The following is a 16128-nucleotide window of genomic DNA, read 5'->3' on the forward strand; positions in this document are numbered from 1 at the left end:
TTTCCTATATCCTGTATTTTTCTTTTCTTGTTTAACTCCTATATTCAGAACAGGGTTTCCCTCCTGATTTCTCCTTGACTAGAGCCTAGAGCACATTCCAGACCAAACTATCTTTATTCAATCCAAAACTTAATGGATACTTCGGCTGGTTATAGAATTCAAGTTTAAAAAAATATTTTTGCTCCAAATATTAAGCTCGCCACTTCAATATCATTTTGCTTCCATCATTACTGTTGAGGAGTCTACTGTACTTTTGATTCCTATGCGATCATTTTCCTTTTTTTTTTTCTCTTTCCAAACTTTACTTAGTACCTTCTCTTTATCCCATGGTTCTGAAATGTTTCAATACCATGCCTCATTTTGGAACTTTTTTCTTTTACTGTTTCGACACTTACTGAGCAATCTCAATCTAAAAACGTTCTATTCAAACAAGTCAATGAAATATACTGTCCATTTTTTCTATTCCATTTCTCTGTCAAGCATAAATTCATTAATGTGATGTTAAATCTCCTAGATCTTTCTTTTCTTGAAATATTCCTTATTTATAGCATCTTGTTCTTATTTCATGGATGTTTTAACTTATCTTGCATTTCAGGATTTTAACAATATTCTTTTTCTTAAATAAAATTTTCTCCTGATGCATTCCTCCTTTTCTTCTAAGTTCCTTTCCCTGACCTCTCACCTGCATTGTTCTGTCTTTTACACTGGAGGCTTTCTTCAGATGACTATTTTCTTCGGGATGAGGATAGAGGTTGGGTCTGGTTATATTGATATTCAGTTATTGAGTGAGAGAGAATAGTTGATGGCCTGAGTGTAGTTGAGATACTGTGAGACAAAGCTATGAGGGAAGAAATCTCGGAACCAAACCTTAGGAAATATCTCTGTGTTATTGATAACTTGTGGCCTTCATTTAAGAATTTAAAACATAAGGTGTTAATAAAATCAATGTGATTGTTAAGAGCAATTTAGTTCTTTTAAATAATATTAACTTGAAAACTTTAAAACAGCAAAATATTTCTCATTTGTTCACTTATTTAATAAATATCTTTTGAACACCTACTATGTGCCAGGCTCTGAGTGTTTAAATAGAGTAGGGAAATGAATAGACAGGTCCCCTGCTTTCAGTAAGACTCTCATATCATATCAGCAATAACACGAAACTTTGCCTCTAAAACATGGTGAGAAAGGCATTCTTTTCCCTCTGAGAATATTTACCTATGTTTGCTTTTGCTTCACAGGATGGTTTCTTTCAGACAAAGAAAATTCTTGGCAAGAAGAGAAATTAGTACAGCAAGGATTTATTTAATCACAGTCAGGCAGACTGATCATTATCATCCAGTCTATATTGGAAGGGCACAGTAATTCACATTCAATGGCTATCATAACCCCCTGCCCCTCACACATACCCATTTAAAAAAGGAGACATACTACGACTAGCCATCTCACTTTCCAGTGTAATAGACACTACTGGGTGGCGGATCCTTCTGGGTCAACTGAAGTTAAGATAAGATTTACAAGCAGTGGTTAGGTCTCATGAGCTTTCACTGCATAGCTTTGGTCTTAGAGGACTTAATGGACTCTACCTATATAATTATTGCCATATGCTACTTTTATAATGTCAAGCAAAGTTTATTTTTAAATTGTTAAGGTTGTCCTAGTAATAGCTGTCACAGCACAGCCTTTGCCAATTTTACAGCCATGGTCAATGACTGAATACAGTTGAAAGAAATTTGTTCTCTGGACACTTAATTTCCTTCATTGTAGCATGTAAGTAAGAAAGTTAAGAGATATTATGCAACCACATTTCAGATTTATGGTTTTGGGGTTGAAGTGAATATTTTGCTTTCTGAGTATTATTGACGTAACCACAAGGAGACTTGGCATTTTATTTTATTACAGTTGCACACGAAGCTGGATTTTCCACAGTGCCAATTTGGAACTAAATTAACCTGGCTACTTGAGACCTGTACTTTACATAGTACCACGCTGCCAAAGAACACTGCTATCTCAAGAGAGTTTAACTTTATAAGCAAACTATGCAGGTGATTCAAATCCAGTTAATCTCACAATTAAAAAATGTTAATTGCATTGGCAAAGACATTGCCTCTGATCACGCTATGGCTATATAATTAAGGGACAGGCCATTCAGAGGGACTCTAATCTCATTGATAAACCTTCAGCAAATAGCCCTTGAGATGTCTACCCGTGTTTCAATGTGTGATCAGCCATAAGGTAACAACGTAGAAAAATCAGTGACCTTATTTTGACATGCCTTAAAATTTGGTTTGCTTGTTAGTCAGTAGTTCAAGATGTTTCATGTATATTTATTGCAGTTGTACAGAGCTTCATGGAGTACAAACTTCATGGGGCATTAATGGGTATTGAATGTGGTCAGTTATCGACTTGCTGGATGCTTCTCTTGTCATCTTACTTTCTAATCTTTCTAACTACATTATTTGCAGATGATTTTTACACAAAACAGTAAACCCCAAGATAATTCCTTGTAATTTTTGTAACTTGCATCTGAAAGGGGTGTGGTTTTGTGTTTGGCTATGGTAGCAGTAGCCCCTGCAAAGGCAAAGCATTTAAAAATACATTTCTGCCTGTATAACTTATTTAGTCTTGAATACTCATATTTTTGATTCTCAGATTTTCTGGAAATAAAGTCTAGTTAAGTAAACTGAAAATAATTCCTACCAAAAAATGTCTTTCCATCTAAATAAATGTTAAGCAAACCTACAGTTTTTAACATACTGTTTTGTTGTGGGCTGTTAAAATTACAAAGTAGAAGATGAACTTAATATAATTAGCAGAAAACAACTGAAATAATGAATAACACAATTTAGAGATAATTGCTGCAACAGGTGCTATGGAAATTCTCAGAACAATTTTTTAAAAGTTGTGACCAAATTCCAATGAATTGGTAAATTTCAATGTTACTTTGTTGGAAGGCACAACCTCAGGTACATTCAGGTATAAAACCCTTTCTGATGTACCATGTATATGCAAATGACTTTCTTCTGGGTTATTCTTTGCATTGTCCTTTTTTTTTTTTATCAATTGAATTGCATTTTCCACCATAAACCAATGTTAGGCTTCCAAAAATTCTATACCACATAGTCTCCTGTGGTTATCTAGTTGCTAGGCAACTAAACTCTGCTTGAGGGCAGAAGAGAATAGACAAAGTTCCTTGCAAAGTTCTCCACCCCTACTTCGTTCATCAGAACAGCAGCAGGGAACCCCATAACTTTCTTCCTTCTTGAAATTGTAAATCAGGTGCTTCCACGTGTCTCCATACAAGACAGTGGGACTTAGAACAGGTATCATAACCAAAAAAATCCTCAAGGACCCTAATGGTGTCCTCTGAACGAAGAGATAATTTTAGTTTTGTGGCAATGCTTTCAAAGTTTGCTCTTTGAACTAATTATACTCATATGTTGCAATTTTTTGACTGGTGGCATGTTAAAGGAAACATACAATAACTTTGCCTGAAGATATTCATGTGTATTTTAGTGGAACTAACCTATATACTCTTATGCAATTTACTTCGTAGTCAGCATCATGCCATGAAAAATTTCCATGTTAGAGAGAGAGATACAGAGATAACATTAACATCCCAAGGTAGTGGAACTAATCTATATACTCTTATGCAATTTACTTTGTAGTCAGCATCATGCCATGAAAATTTTCCATGTTAGAGAGAGAGATGCAGAGATAGCATTAACAACCCAAGGTATGATTTTGCCACAATTTATCCTAAAATCCCGGATTTTCCAATACTGCCAGCATTGCTGCAATGATCCTATATTGTTCTTATCTCTTGTCGCAGTTATCAATGATCGAAGTTACTGTTCTGTATTATTTGTATTGTGGAGTGTCTGCAAGTAATGACTATTTTGGTTCTTCTCCAATACTCACACTTTCCTTCTTCTTCTTACTGATTATTAATGTCAGCATGTCCATTTTGTTCCTGATTGTATTAGGCATGACTTTAGTATATTACTTTTAAAGAATAATTTTTGCATTTAGTTTCTGATAAAATTTCTTCATTATACTTTAGAAGTTTCTTGTGATTCCTTCTTTATTTAGAATTTTTTTAATCCACAGGTTCTCTATGTCTATAGATGTAATCATATTTATTTTCTCCTCTCTGTAATATAAGTAGCCTCCTTTACCATATTAATTATGAATGAATTTGACTTCAAGTAACAGAAGGCTAACAATGGCTTAAGTGTAAGGGGTCCATTTTTTTCATATCTACCATATCTGCAATGAGAGGACTGACACAGTCACACACCATATCCATACCTTACCTGCCACTTTGTTCCAGTTTGCCAAATGGAAATCTAAGAATCTTTCTAGACTTTCCTTCCACATCTAATTGATCACCCAGTTCTGGTATCTCTTCATTCTGTTCCCTCTTCCATATCCCTAGAACCACTGTGTCAGTTCTAAGATGAAATAATTTCTTACAATAACTGTTTGACCTAATTCACTGCTTCATATTCTCTTCTAATTCATTTTTCACAGATCTGGCAACATGATTGTTTTCATATGCTTATTAAAAATGCTGCTTCCTTAGTTAAAATCTTTCAACATCTGTCTATCACCTTTAGGGCAGAGCTCACATTCCTTGACGTGGTATAGAAGGCCCATCATTGTCTCACCATTTACCAACTAACTAGTTTCATCTCTCACCACTTTTCTGATGAAACCAAGCTGCTGGCTCTTCACCAGCTACCAAGCTCGAAACCTGGCATAGGAGAAGCTGCATTAACATGTGCTGAATGAATGAGTGGATGAGGGAAAGACTTCTCTTAGCTTACTCATCCATATGCCAAGTTTTAGGATAATTCCCTCTTTAAAATCGGAGGGAGAAGGAGAGATAGCCTGACAGATGATTTCTCATTCATTAGTGATATCAACAGTGGCTTGGATCTCTTTTAATATTGGGTTACTGCAGCTTTTGATAAGCTGGATGAATATCCCTAAGTGATAGCAAAGAAGAAATCAATCCTGCTTTCTATGCTAATGACTCATCTTTTTCTGTTAATATTCCAAACACTCATAAGAAGATACTGATCCTATTGCCTATATACTGCCAAAAACTGCTCAATATGAACTATGCAGGCACTAAGATAGTTTGGAGCACACAGTGTCCAGTGGTCAAAGGAGAACACTAAGTAATTCTATCCAACTTGAAGATTTCTTCTGTGGTCAAAGGGGCACACTTAACTGCTAATTGTTTCTGACCACCTAAAATCTTTTGAAGCAAACTTTTCCCTCAAGTCTATATGGATTATTTCTAAATCCTGCATTATAAAACCTCTCCATGATAAAGGCCATGAGCCTTGTTTGATGGCTTGGGGTTTGGGGGCCCCAGTGTACAGATACTTGAGCATGTGCATGTCTGTCTGTGTTTAAAGAAAATTTTGATCCCTACTGTCGGCTGCCCTGTGGACAGATGCAGTTGTCTTCCTTCTGAATACCAATGATGGTTGACTTTATTGCAGTAAAATATGCTTTTGTAGCTTATGCATTTGTTTCATAAATATGGGTCTTTATTTAGTCAGTAAAATCATATACTTCCAGTCTATACTCAGCATATGTTATTTGATGTGATTTATTTTCCTTAAAGATTTCTTGCTAAATATGTTTCAGTTTTTGTGCCACTGTATTCACATTCTTAAATTGGGTTTGAAACTAAAGTTTTAAGTGACTAAATATGGCCATATGGCCATAAATTGTGTCAACTCCCTATGGATTTCATTTTTCTTTTCCTTGACTTCTCTTCCTACTTCAGTAAGTAGCAATATTGGACTTCCTTATGATTGAGAGACATGGGCTAAGAAAAGTTTAAATGGTGATTTTTCCTGTATCAGAATCAGATCATTATAAAAAAGAGAGGAAACTAGACAAGAGATTGAAGTGTTTACAGATATGTAAAACTACATTTTGTTTTATACTTCTCTTCAATAGTAAGATTCTTATGGACAGGAATTTATTTTTTCCAGGCTTTATTTAGAAGAGTGTGAGAATGCAGATTAACAGTGCTAGGTACAGATTAACAACAAAAGACTAAAGGACAGAAACACTAAAACAGAATACTAGAGAAATAAACAGAAAAGTTAAGTAAATAAAAATGGGCAAGTATCTGGAACACTTAGGAGAAGATAATTAGAAGTAGCCTTAGCAAAGTATGTGACAGTAAATAGTTTATAATAATTAATAATGATAGTGTTTTTTTATTTAAGAAAAATTAGATTGACAGATTTTTTAAAAATTTAAGACACAAAAAAATCATATATGAAGTGAAAATATTCATGGAAGTATTGGGTCCTTATCAAATGGATAGCCTTAGTGAGAAAATTTAGATATTACTCATCTTGAGAGCACAACGTTTTTAGTTTTCTCTAGAATTCTTGATGGAATATTAATATTTGTTTCCTTTTTGATATTTTCCATTAGTTTCAACTTTCAGTTTTCCCACTCTGGGTCATTTTAATGGATTAAGATAATCATCTCTTTCCTTGTTTCTTTGGAATTCATTGTTCAGGGTTTTTTATGACAAGTTCCGCATGATTTAGCTCAGAAATTCACAGAAGATTAAATTTAATATTTTCCAACAGATTGTATGGATTTATATGCAAACCATAGTTATTTATGTGTTCCAAAAATATTTTATCTTATACAATTACGTTGGATCTGTAAGGCCTTATCAAGACATAGTTCAGCTATAAAATTAGGTACCTATGTACCAAAAGTAAACCACATATTTTCTATGCTTTTTTTTGTAATGCACTTGAAGTATGCACAACATTCATTTTATTTTACTGTTTTTTTTTTTTTTTTTTTTTTTTTTCCCTAAGAACGACCCGCATTTCTCAGGAGGCCAATTAACCAGGTGGTGCTGGAGGAAGAAGCTGTAGAGTTTCGTTGTCAGGTCCAAGGAGATCCTCAACCAACTGTGCGGTGGAAAAAGGATGACGCAGACTTGCCAAGAGGAAGGTAAGAACATCATATGGATGGAAAATTGTTAGATAACCATTGAATAATTATAAAAGAAAAAGACAGCCTCCATTGTACCACCAAACACTCATATCTTGGTATGTTGTTTTCACACATGATTTTTATATATGAAAGCCAGATATCTGCTGTTTTATATACTGAAGTCCTCCAGGCTTTTGATGTCACTCTTTCATTGAATTTTCACATAAATGCCTGACCCTCCACTCCATCTATTATGCCCCAATATCAAGGATTCCTAAGGCACTCTCTTCTCCTGGCCCCATCTAGGCCTGCCATTCTGTTCCTGCTGAATTTCTAATGACCCACCCATCCCAAATGCCCCCTTCAACTACTGCTCTGTTGCCATGGCTACTGGGTGTAGCAGACTGTAGGGTCTGCAGTAAACAATGGATCTCATTCAATACAATAAGGAAAAGGCACATTGCTATCCACATAGGGAATTTTTCACTTAAGGACTTCCTGTCACTTTCTCACTTGCCATCTCTTCATGGAGATCTTCTCTTCCAACTCTTTTCTATTCTTATCACCAAACCCAAAACCCAATCTCTCAATTCTCTAGGGTAAGTCCAGAAATGCTTGTCATCTTTTATAAAAATAAAAATAAAACTTTTTTGTAGTCTAAATTCTCCCAGGACCTTGTCTTTTATGATCAAATAAATCATTCAAGTATGTTTTTTTCTATGTAACAAGTGTATTTAGCTATAAGATTTCTTTTGACTTCATCCTAGTCCTACCTTCTGAAACTACAGCCATCACACCTACTACAATCAGGGTCTGCAAAAAGTTTCACATCCTGCTTTTTTTGCTAATCTTCTTTCCTAAAAAAGAAATTAGGTTTCATTCAACTGACTGAAAGTAAACATGCTTTCACAGAAATCAAATTGAGTTTTTTTGTGCTTTCACTGGCACTGTTATCGATTCTTTCCTGAATTTATACATTCATTTCAAAATCTCATTTTTACATATCCCTAGGTCTCTGATACTATACTTTCTAAAGTCACATCATCAACAACACTGGCTTCAAATGGACCAAACCTTTTTAATAGTGACAGGTTCTTTGCAATCTATAGGAAAGAGACAAGTGAAAATTTTACTTTGCTTAGCTTTTTGGCCTAAATGGTAGAGAAAGTTGACTATGTTTCTTTTCTCACTTTGCTGTCAGACACCTAGTTTTAAAGCATATTATTAGGAGAGGTTAGTGAATGTGAGCCTCCTCAAACTCTCTCAGTGGGGAAGCAGGTTGAAAAGCAAGTAGAGGTCATGGAATTGAGGTATTGGAGTCCATCTTCTGTGTATACTCAATAACTTTCCACAAATTTGAGGGCACTTCATGTATAATTTTTAAATGTTGATGTAAGACTGAGATTAATTATACTGTAAAATTACTGTAGACAAAGATTAATTTTCAATTAGTAGAAATAAATAGCCTGTCCATAAAAAAAATCTTGCATTTTGGAATAATTTTGAATTTACAGAAAGTTACAGAGATAGTACAGAGAATTCCCATCTACCCTATACCTGGTTTCCCCTATTGTTAATATCTTAACAAATATGAAAGATTTGTAACTCATAATAGACAAATGCTGATACATGATAATTAAAGTTTATATGTTATTTTGATTTCACCAGTCTTCCTTTTTCTCCAGGATCCTACCTGGGGTATTTTAGTTGGATATTATAGGTTATTGCATTAAGTTGTCATGTTTTCCCAGTCTCCTCTGTTCTATGACTGGTTCTCAGTCTTTCCTTGTTTTTATGACCTTGACAAGTCTTAAGTATCCTAAGACTGTTCTGGACAGATGTCCTAAGAATGTTCCCCAAACTTGGGATTGTCTAGTGTTTCCTCATGATTAGACTGGCTTTCTGGGACTTCAGGAAGAAAGTCATGGAGAGTGCCCTTTTTGTCACATGATTATCAGGGGTTACATGATATTCACATTACATCCCTGGTGATCCTGATATTTTTAATCATTAAATAGGATCCTATTGACAAAAGTTGAGAAAGTAGAAAGTGGTAAGGGTGTATTACATTTTAATGCGTCTATGTCTTTGAATTAAGGTAAAATACAACTTAAGCCCAGTTTGATTTGTTCCCAGATTGCTCTAGGTGTTAGGTCGTTAAAGCTGACAGCTTTGTTTGCCACAATATTCTCCAAATCTTGCCATATTCATTTGCTTCTGAGCTCAAATAATACATACAAATCAAACAACGGCATTAAACCTGCCTATTTAGAATGGCTGATATAAAGGCCTCTAAAGACAAAGTTGAAATTTTTCGAAATCATACCTCTACCAAGTTTCCTTAAGACATTTCATAAGTTTGTCCTCTTTATTCTTCTGTTACTGGCATGATATGACTACAGTGCTTTGTGTGACCAGCTAAATATTTTTAAAGTATTAGGCAAATGGAAATGCTGTGTAAGCTTTAAATTGTATGTTAGAAAGGCTTAAAGCAAGGATCAGTGCAATGTAGAAATTGAGGTCAGTACTTTTATCATGATAGAAGCCATGTACTTTTTCTTTAAATCTCAATCTTTAGATGGTATTTCAAAGAAGCTTATTCACTCTTAGATTTGTATACATTAGCATAAGCTTCACATATGCATAATGAGGGGGAAGGAGACCTTTTTGCTTGGTGAGGAATAACGGTAATGACTTACCCAACCATAGCTTAAATCAACAACATTGATTCTATTACATTATTTAGGTCGCAGACTAGGGAGATGGCCATTGTTCTTGTGTAAGCGATTGTGTGGAGTGGTGTGGAGGATGACATTTCTTTGGCTTAACATTTAATGCAATTTGAATAAGGTTTGTGTAGTGGTTCATGCTTAACACATTTATAGTAAAGCTCTGTAGGGCAGCTGCATAGCCTGTAATTACTACGTAAGTAACATGTGACTATTTTTCTTTTGGAGACAAGAAAAGCTTTTCAATTCAAGTTTAAATTTGTGAAATGCTGTGATAGCTATTTAAACTTTCAACACAGAAGAAGATATCTGTGCCAACCTTTCAGTAGCCAGAGATGAATTAAAGGAGTATTTTTTTCTTCACTGTGAAGACAGTTTTTAAGTAGTACCCGTATACCTCTTTCTTTGATTTAGCCCTAAATTTCTGACCTTTCTCAGTAACCATTGTTAATGAAATTACAACTTACCATTGGTGAGTTTTATTAAAGACATTTTTTGATTAGATAAATATTTTGGTGAGGTTGGTAAATAGCAATTGCCAAGTCCAACAATAACCCTGATGCCCAACCAGGGAAAAATTATTTATTTAGACATTTTCCATATAAAAAGGGGACAAAATAGGAAGAGAGCCTTCATTTTATATATGCTACTGTTAAAATGTTAATTTCTTGTGTGAGGGCAAGTTCACGTGCCCAACACACAGCAAGGCCAAACAAACCTAAGTGTCGCAGTTTGGAGCAGAGAAAGGTTTATTTCAGAGCCATGCAAGGAGAAGAGTGGATCATGCTCTAAAAAAACCCCAAGGTCCCCCAATGGGTTTTGGCCAAGCATTTTTAAAAGCCAGGTGAGGGAGGGGGTCGCAGGGTATGTGATCAGCTCATGCACAGTTCTCTGACTGGCTGATGATGAGGTAAAAGGGTGATATCACAGGGATTAACATTATCAGTCTTCGGCTCCTGGAGGCCTGGGCCTATGTGCTCATGGTCATCAAGTAGTTAACATCTTCCAGTTGGTGGGGGGTTTTCACATCTCTCAAACAGCTCAGGAAATGTGCATCAGGTACTGTTATCTAGGTACTTCAGAGAGAAGCTAAAGCAGAGGATATGGGGGAGAGCTTGTCATAGGAAGGCCTCATAGGATCCTGCTTGGTTACATTTGCAGAAACATCTTACAATACTACTATTTCACAATTGACGATCTCAGGAAGAGAAAGGTCACTGCTTTTTTTGTGATTGTGCCAGGTATCAATATCTTTTTCTCCAGAGAGTCTCAATACGTTATGTGCTCAAATAAATGCACAACGACTCATTTATTAGGGATAAGAATTTTACACACTACTGTGAAAATAAAGTGGGTAGGGGGAACAAAATGAGGAGATAAGGGAAAGACATTTGTAGATCATAATGATTATGTGTTTTAAAAAAACTGTTTTTTCAAGGCATAATTGAAATTGTAGAAGAAACACTTTAAGGTTTACCTATGTTTATTAAGTGCCTATTGTATTTATTAAGTGCCATTGATAGGCTGTGAAAAAGAAGTCACTTTAAGCAAGGTAAGTATGCTGTTATTATTTTTTATTTTATGTTGATCAAATTGAGTGATGTAGGAAAGTCTTCACATACTGAATACATTAATGAAAGTTAAAAATGAAGTAATTCTAGTGTCTTGCTTGGGTGCTGCATGTTTTTTTCTCAGGCAAACCTAGAGCTTTTTGCTAATTAGTACTTATCACAAAGTGTTTCATGTGATAGAAATTGCCAGTATTTATGATAACTGAGGCAATGTTCCATCATAGCATAGGGATATTTATATTTTATAATGAAAAAAGTATATATATGCTGAAGCTTTATGAAAAATAGCATGTACTAATATAAAAGAAACAGAATACTAATCATTTACAACCAAAGACATAACAATAAAAATTGAAATTTACCAATGCTACAATATTCTGTTCAAGTTATATTTGTGAGAAGAATAAAAATATCTCTTCTCAGAATTTGAGTAAGAAGTAGTATGATTAATTCAACTATGTTTTCTTATCTGGGTTTGTCTGTACAGTTTGTATTTCAGATAATTATTAGCAATCTTTTAAAGGACTATAAACAGGAAATTTAACACCTTGCATCAATCCTATATCAGTATACCACCACTAGTGAGGTCCACCATATTTTTTATTTCATTTTTATTTATTTTCTAAACTAACTCTAATGTGACACTAACTTTCTCAATAAGGATCTAGCGTAGAGAAAGGAATGTTCATAATAGCTTGTCACAGAAAAAAAGGAATAAAATATGTCATTTACATTCTTATGTATGCCTGCGACTTCTAAATGCAGTTGATGGCTTTCACATAGTGGATATAATTCATGAATATTTCATAAAAATAGAAAAGGGACTAGAGAAAAAGAGTTTCAAGATATATAGTGCAAAATTCTATCAATTTTCCTGAACCAACTGACAAATTCCTTTTTCTAAAGTGCAAATCTATTTTAAGAGAGACTTTTTAGAGTTCTCAGTTCCATGAAATGGAAGATTCACATAAATACATGATTCCTTAAGAAAAGGCATGAATAGGACCACTTATAAGGCCCCTTTTTGTGGCGTTTTTACACTAAGTGGCTCTTTTCGCTTAGCCCTGGAAAATGTTCTTATATTAATTGTTTGGAAGCTCCATTGTTTAGAGCATGTGCTTCTGGGATGCAGAGACGCTGAACAGGTGCTAAGCTACCCTGCTGAGGAGATCAGCCTTCTTCACATACAGTGTGTGTTTCAAGGACATGTGGTAATTTGGGCTCATGATAAATAACCATGCTGATAAGGTTGGCTGGTCAAGATTGGTCAATTAAAGTGGTTTTCAAAAAAGAAGGAAAAAAACCTGAGAGCAGGAGAAAAGCAATGTATATAAATACTGTATGTGGCATTTGAAAAAATAGACTGGTCCCTAAGATTTAGAAATATAAGGAAAAGTGTAAATGAAAATTCTATGATTTTTCAGCTATACAGATGTCTTAGCCATTTCTGCTTGAAAAAATAATTAGAACTGCCTGGACCTTTATTGTGGGATCTTTTAATAGAGCAACCAATAACAAAGAATATTTAGGTCATTGTCAGGGATGTTGGATTTTAGCCTTGTTCTGACACTGTTTGATCATTTATCCCTTTAGTTATACTCGCATGTTCTGGAAATGATGTTCAACAGATTTCTCTACCACTAACTAGGAGTGTGACCTTGAAGAAGCTATTTAAACTCTTTGTGTTTTACATCCTGAAGATATGGACCAGCAATGCATTGGGACTAATGATTAACTTATACTTTGACTCATTTGTACAGGGTGAATAATTATGCCATCCATTCTAATTCAAAAGGTTATTAAAATGATATAACTTATTCAGAGCACTGTAAACACTGTACAGTGGGTGTACATAACAGGTGCCTCAGTTTTATAAATCCTACTGATTGGTGGTATTTATTAGTTATGTAGATAACTACAAAGAAAATATAGTTAATGCTAAAAAATACAGAGTATATAATTTTCATGAAATAATCCCAATTCTCCTTTCTCTGGCCAATTGATTTCCAAAGAAACACATAAAATATTATTGATTTAAGAGATATCACTTTTTCTTTTAAATCATATAGGTTTATTTATAAATTTTTCCAGCCCGTTTGCCAAGCCTAAAAGTTTTCACCCTCTTCTCTACCTCTGGGAGATTGAACATGGTCCAGATATTATATTCTAACCCCAGTGCAATCTGTTATCTGGGTTGGGAACTTCAAATTTCACACATTACCTGTATCCTTTGTCCACTGGTAATAAGAAAATCACCATCTTTCATAATCTTTGTAAGAAGATTATGTAATGATTAAAGCAAGTACTATTGGAGGACTTACTATTTGCCATGCATTCTTCTAAATGATTTTTGCATATATTAATTTCATTATTTTAAAGCTTAGTGTTCCAAAATAATATTACTCCCATTTGAGGTATGTGGAAATAGCTTAAAGAAGTTGTTTCCAAAGACACACATTAATATGTGTTAGGGCCAGGACCTGACTTAGTATCTGTCCAACATGAAACCTGTATTTTAAACTAATGGACTCTATAATTATGTGATTATGAATTGTTTATGGAATTGAGCCCCTTACAAATTTTACATTTTAGATAAAATTTTACATAATTGGTTAGAAACACTATATTATGAGCAACTTTATAGGAATACTGTATAGCACTGCTATTAAGGGTAGTTTTTAGACCAATTGCATAACCCTCACATAAAATGTCCCAGTGTTTTGAAAATCTAAAGTTGGACCAGGTCAAGCTTCCCTCCTTGGAAGCTGAAAATATAGATTTTGTTTATAAACAGAATTAATTAGCAATTTTCAGAGGGATGCCAAAATGGTATTTTTTCTGTGTTTTCATCAAATAGGTGCTAATAGTTGCTGTTAACACAAAACTAATTGCCACCTAGGGTGGGGAGTACAAGTTGCCTCGTCCTGTGACCACACTGGCCCATCTGTTGAGAATCTCTGCTAAGGAACAATGCAGGAACTGGCACGCAATTTGGGTTCTGGCCAGTGGTCAACTAACAAGCTGGGACCCCTTGGACTAAGAAATGCCTTGAAGTCAGAGATGCTCTGCTGTCCATTAACTGGCAGCTCTTGTGTTGTGTGAGGGCAGAGCCAAGACCAGGTGCCAGTTTGCAAAGCAAAGGATCTGTCTGAGTGCCACCTGTCACTGGCATGTGAGTGTCGTCCCACCAGGAGCCACAGCAGGTGTGCTTTGTCCATCAAAGTGTGGCATATTAGAATATTCAGCTAGGCTAAGGTCGGGGCCAGGGCAACATTTTACCTTAGCCCAAAAAGGAGGACAGACCAAACGCTTACCAGGAGATGAGATAGTTGTCACATCACACCATATCCCAAGGGTGGATATACTGGATGTTTTTCATTAGAGACGCTCTTTCTCATACCTGGGTTCTTGCCTTAACTAAATAAATAACTAAATAAAGGGAAGAGCTATGTAATTGACTGTATCAACACAAATCCTTGCCTTTATAAGACAATTTGTGGTTAGAATCACTTAGGTGAATTAATTACTCCACAGTCTTTTCAAATTAAGATAAAGTTCCGGTTCTTTGTTTAGCTTTTTCTGTTGTTATTCTTAATAAATTGAATCGTAATGTGGAGCTGCTAGGTTAACTAGAATTTAGAAGATCAACATTCTTATCCCAGCCCTGTCATAACGCATCATGTTATTTTAAACAATTTATGTTACATGTCTGAGTACCACAGTCCACATCCGCAAAATGTGTAAGTTGTCTTGGATAGTTTCTGCAGTACCTTTAAATTCCAAAATGGTATGAATCTATGAATGGCAACAATGCAAAACGATTTAAAAAGTATAATACATTTTTAGAAGAAAAAAATCCCTAAGATTTGAAATGAATGAGCCTAAAAAGGAATATTAAAATTACTCATACAACCATTACCAATGGCATCTACTTTTTATGTGTTGCATATATCTTCTAGATTTCTATGTGTAAACTGGCTTTTTTTTTTTTAATTCAAAATTGTTTTTGACCCTGAATGCTTATCTAAAATGTCTATTTAAAAACTTTACTTAGGGCTTCCGTGGTGGCGCAGTGGTTGAGAGTCTGCCTGCCGATGCAGGGGACACGGGTTCGTACCCCGGTCCAGGAAGATCCCACATGCCATGGAGCGGTTGGGCCCGTGAGCCATGGCCGCTGAGCCTGAGCGTCCAGAGCCTGTGCTCCGCAACGGTAGAGGCCACAACAGTGAGAGGCCCGCATATCGCAAAAAACAAAACAAAACCAAAAACTTTACTTAAAAAGTTTATTAGACTTTATTTTAAAAGTCTAGTACTGAATCAAAAGAGTTGTTTTTAATTGCATTTTCCTTTCCCATAAATATAATATTAATAAATTATATTTACAGAGTGCTTACTCTATATCAGACCTACTTTAGGCATTTTACATTAATACACTTATCCTTAGGATGTGATGTAAATACTATTATTATTCCAATATTACAAATGGGAAAATGAGGTTAAGTATGACAAAGTCACTTAGTAAGGGGTCTAGGATTTCTGGCTCCAAAGTCCACACTCTTGACCACTACTCTGAGGTACTGGATGGGAACAACTTTTTTCCATTTTCCATTTGGGATTGAAGATTAGGAAAATACAGCTTAGTAAACACCTGGAGCATTTAGAAGTGTCACTTTCATCAGAAAGTCACAAAATATATCTGTGTAGTAAAGTACATAATAAAGATTTTATAATCTTCATTATAATGGTATTTATAAGCAATAAATAAGTCCATTATATCATATCAAATAAATTTTTTTCATCTTTAAAAAATTTATTTTACACTGCTCATTGAAATAGAA

The 16128-nt window shown here is 34.9% G+C and overlaps 1 protein-coding gene across 4 annotated transcripts in view; it reads left to right on the forward strand.

Annotated features, from left to right (window-relative positions):
- Positions 1-16128, forward strand: part of ROBO2 (roundabout guidance receptor 2) — a gene marked incomplete at its 3' end in the record, with an annotated part of 586970 nt that overhangs the window by 431886 nt on the left and 138956 nt on the right. For all 4 annotated transcript variants that reach the window (XM_081235996.1, XM_081235997.1, XM_081235998.1 and 1 more), the window contains exon 5: positions 6870-7008. In XM_081235996.1, coding sequence (XP_081092122.1) covers positions 6870-7008 — 139 coding nt within the window. The remainder of the gene's footprint in view (positions 1-6869; positions 7009-16128) is intronic.

The sequence above is a fragment of the Mesoplodon bidens genome (genome assembly GCF_964165515.1).
Source record: "Mesoplodon bidens genome assembly, chromosome: 5".
In the NCBI taxonomy this organism is placed as follows: Eukaryota; Metazoa; Chordata; class Mammalia; order Artiodactyla; family Ziphiidae; genus Mesoplodon; species Mesoplodon bidens.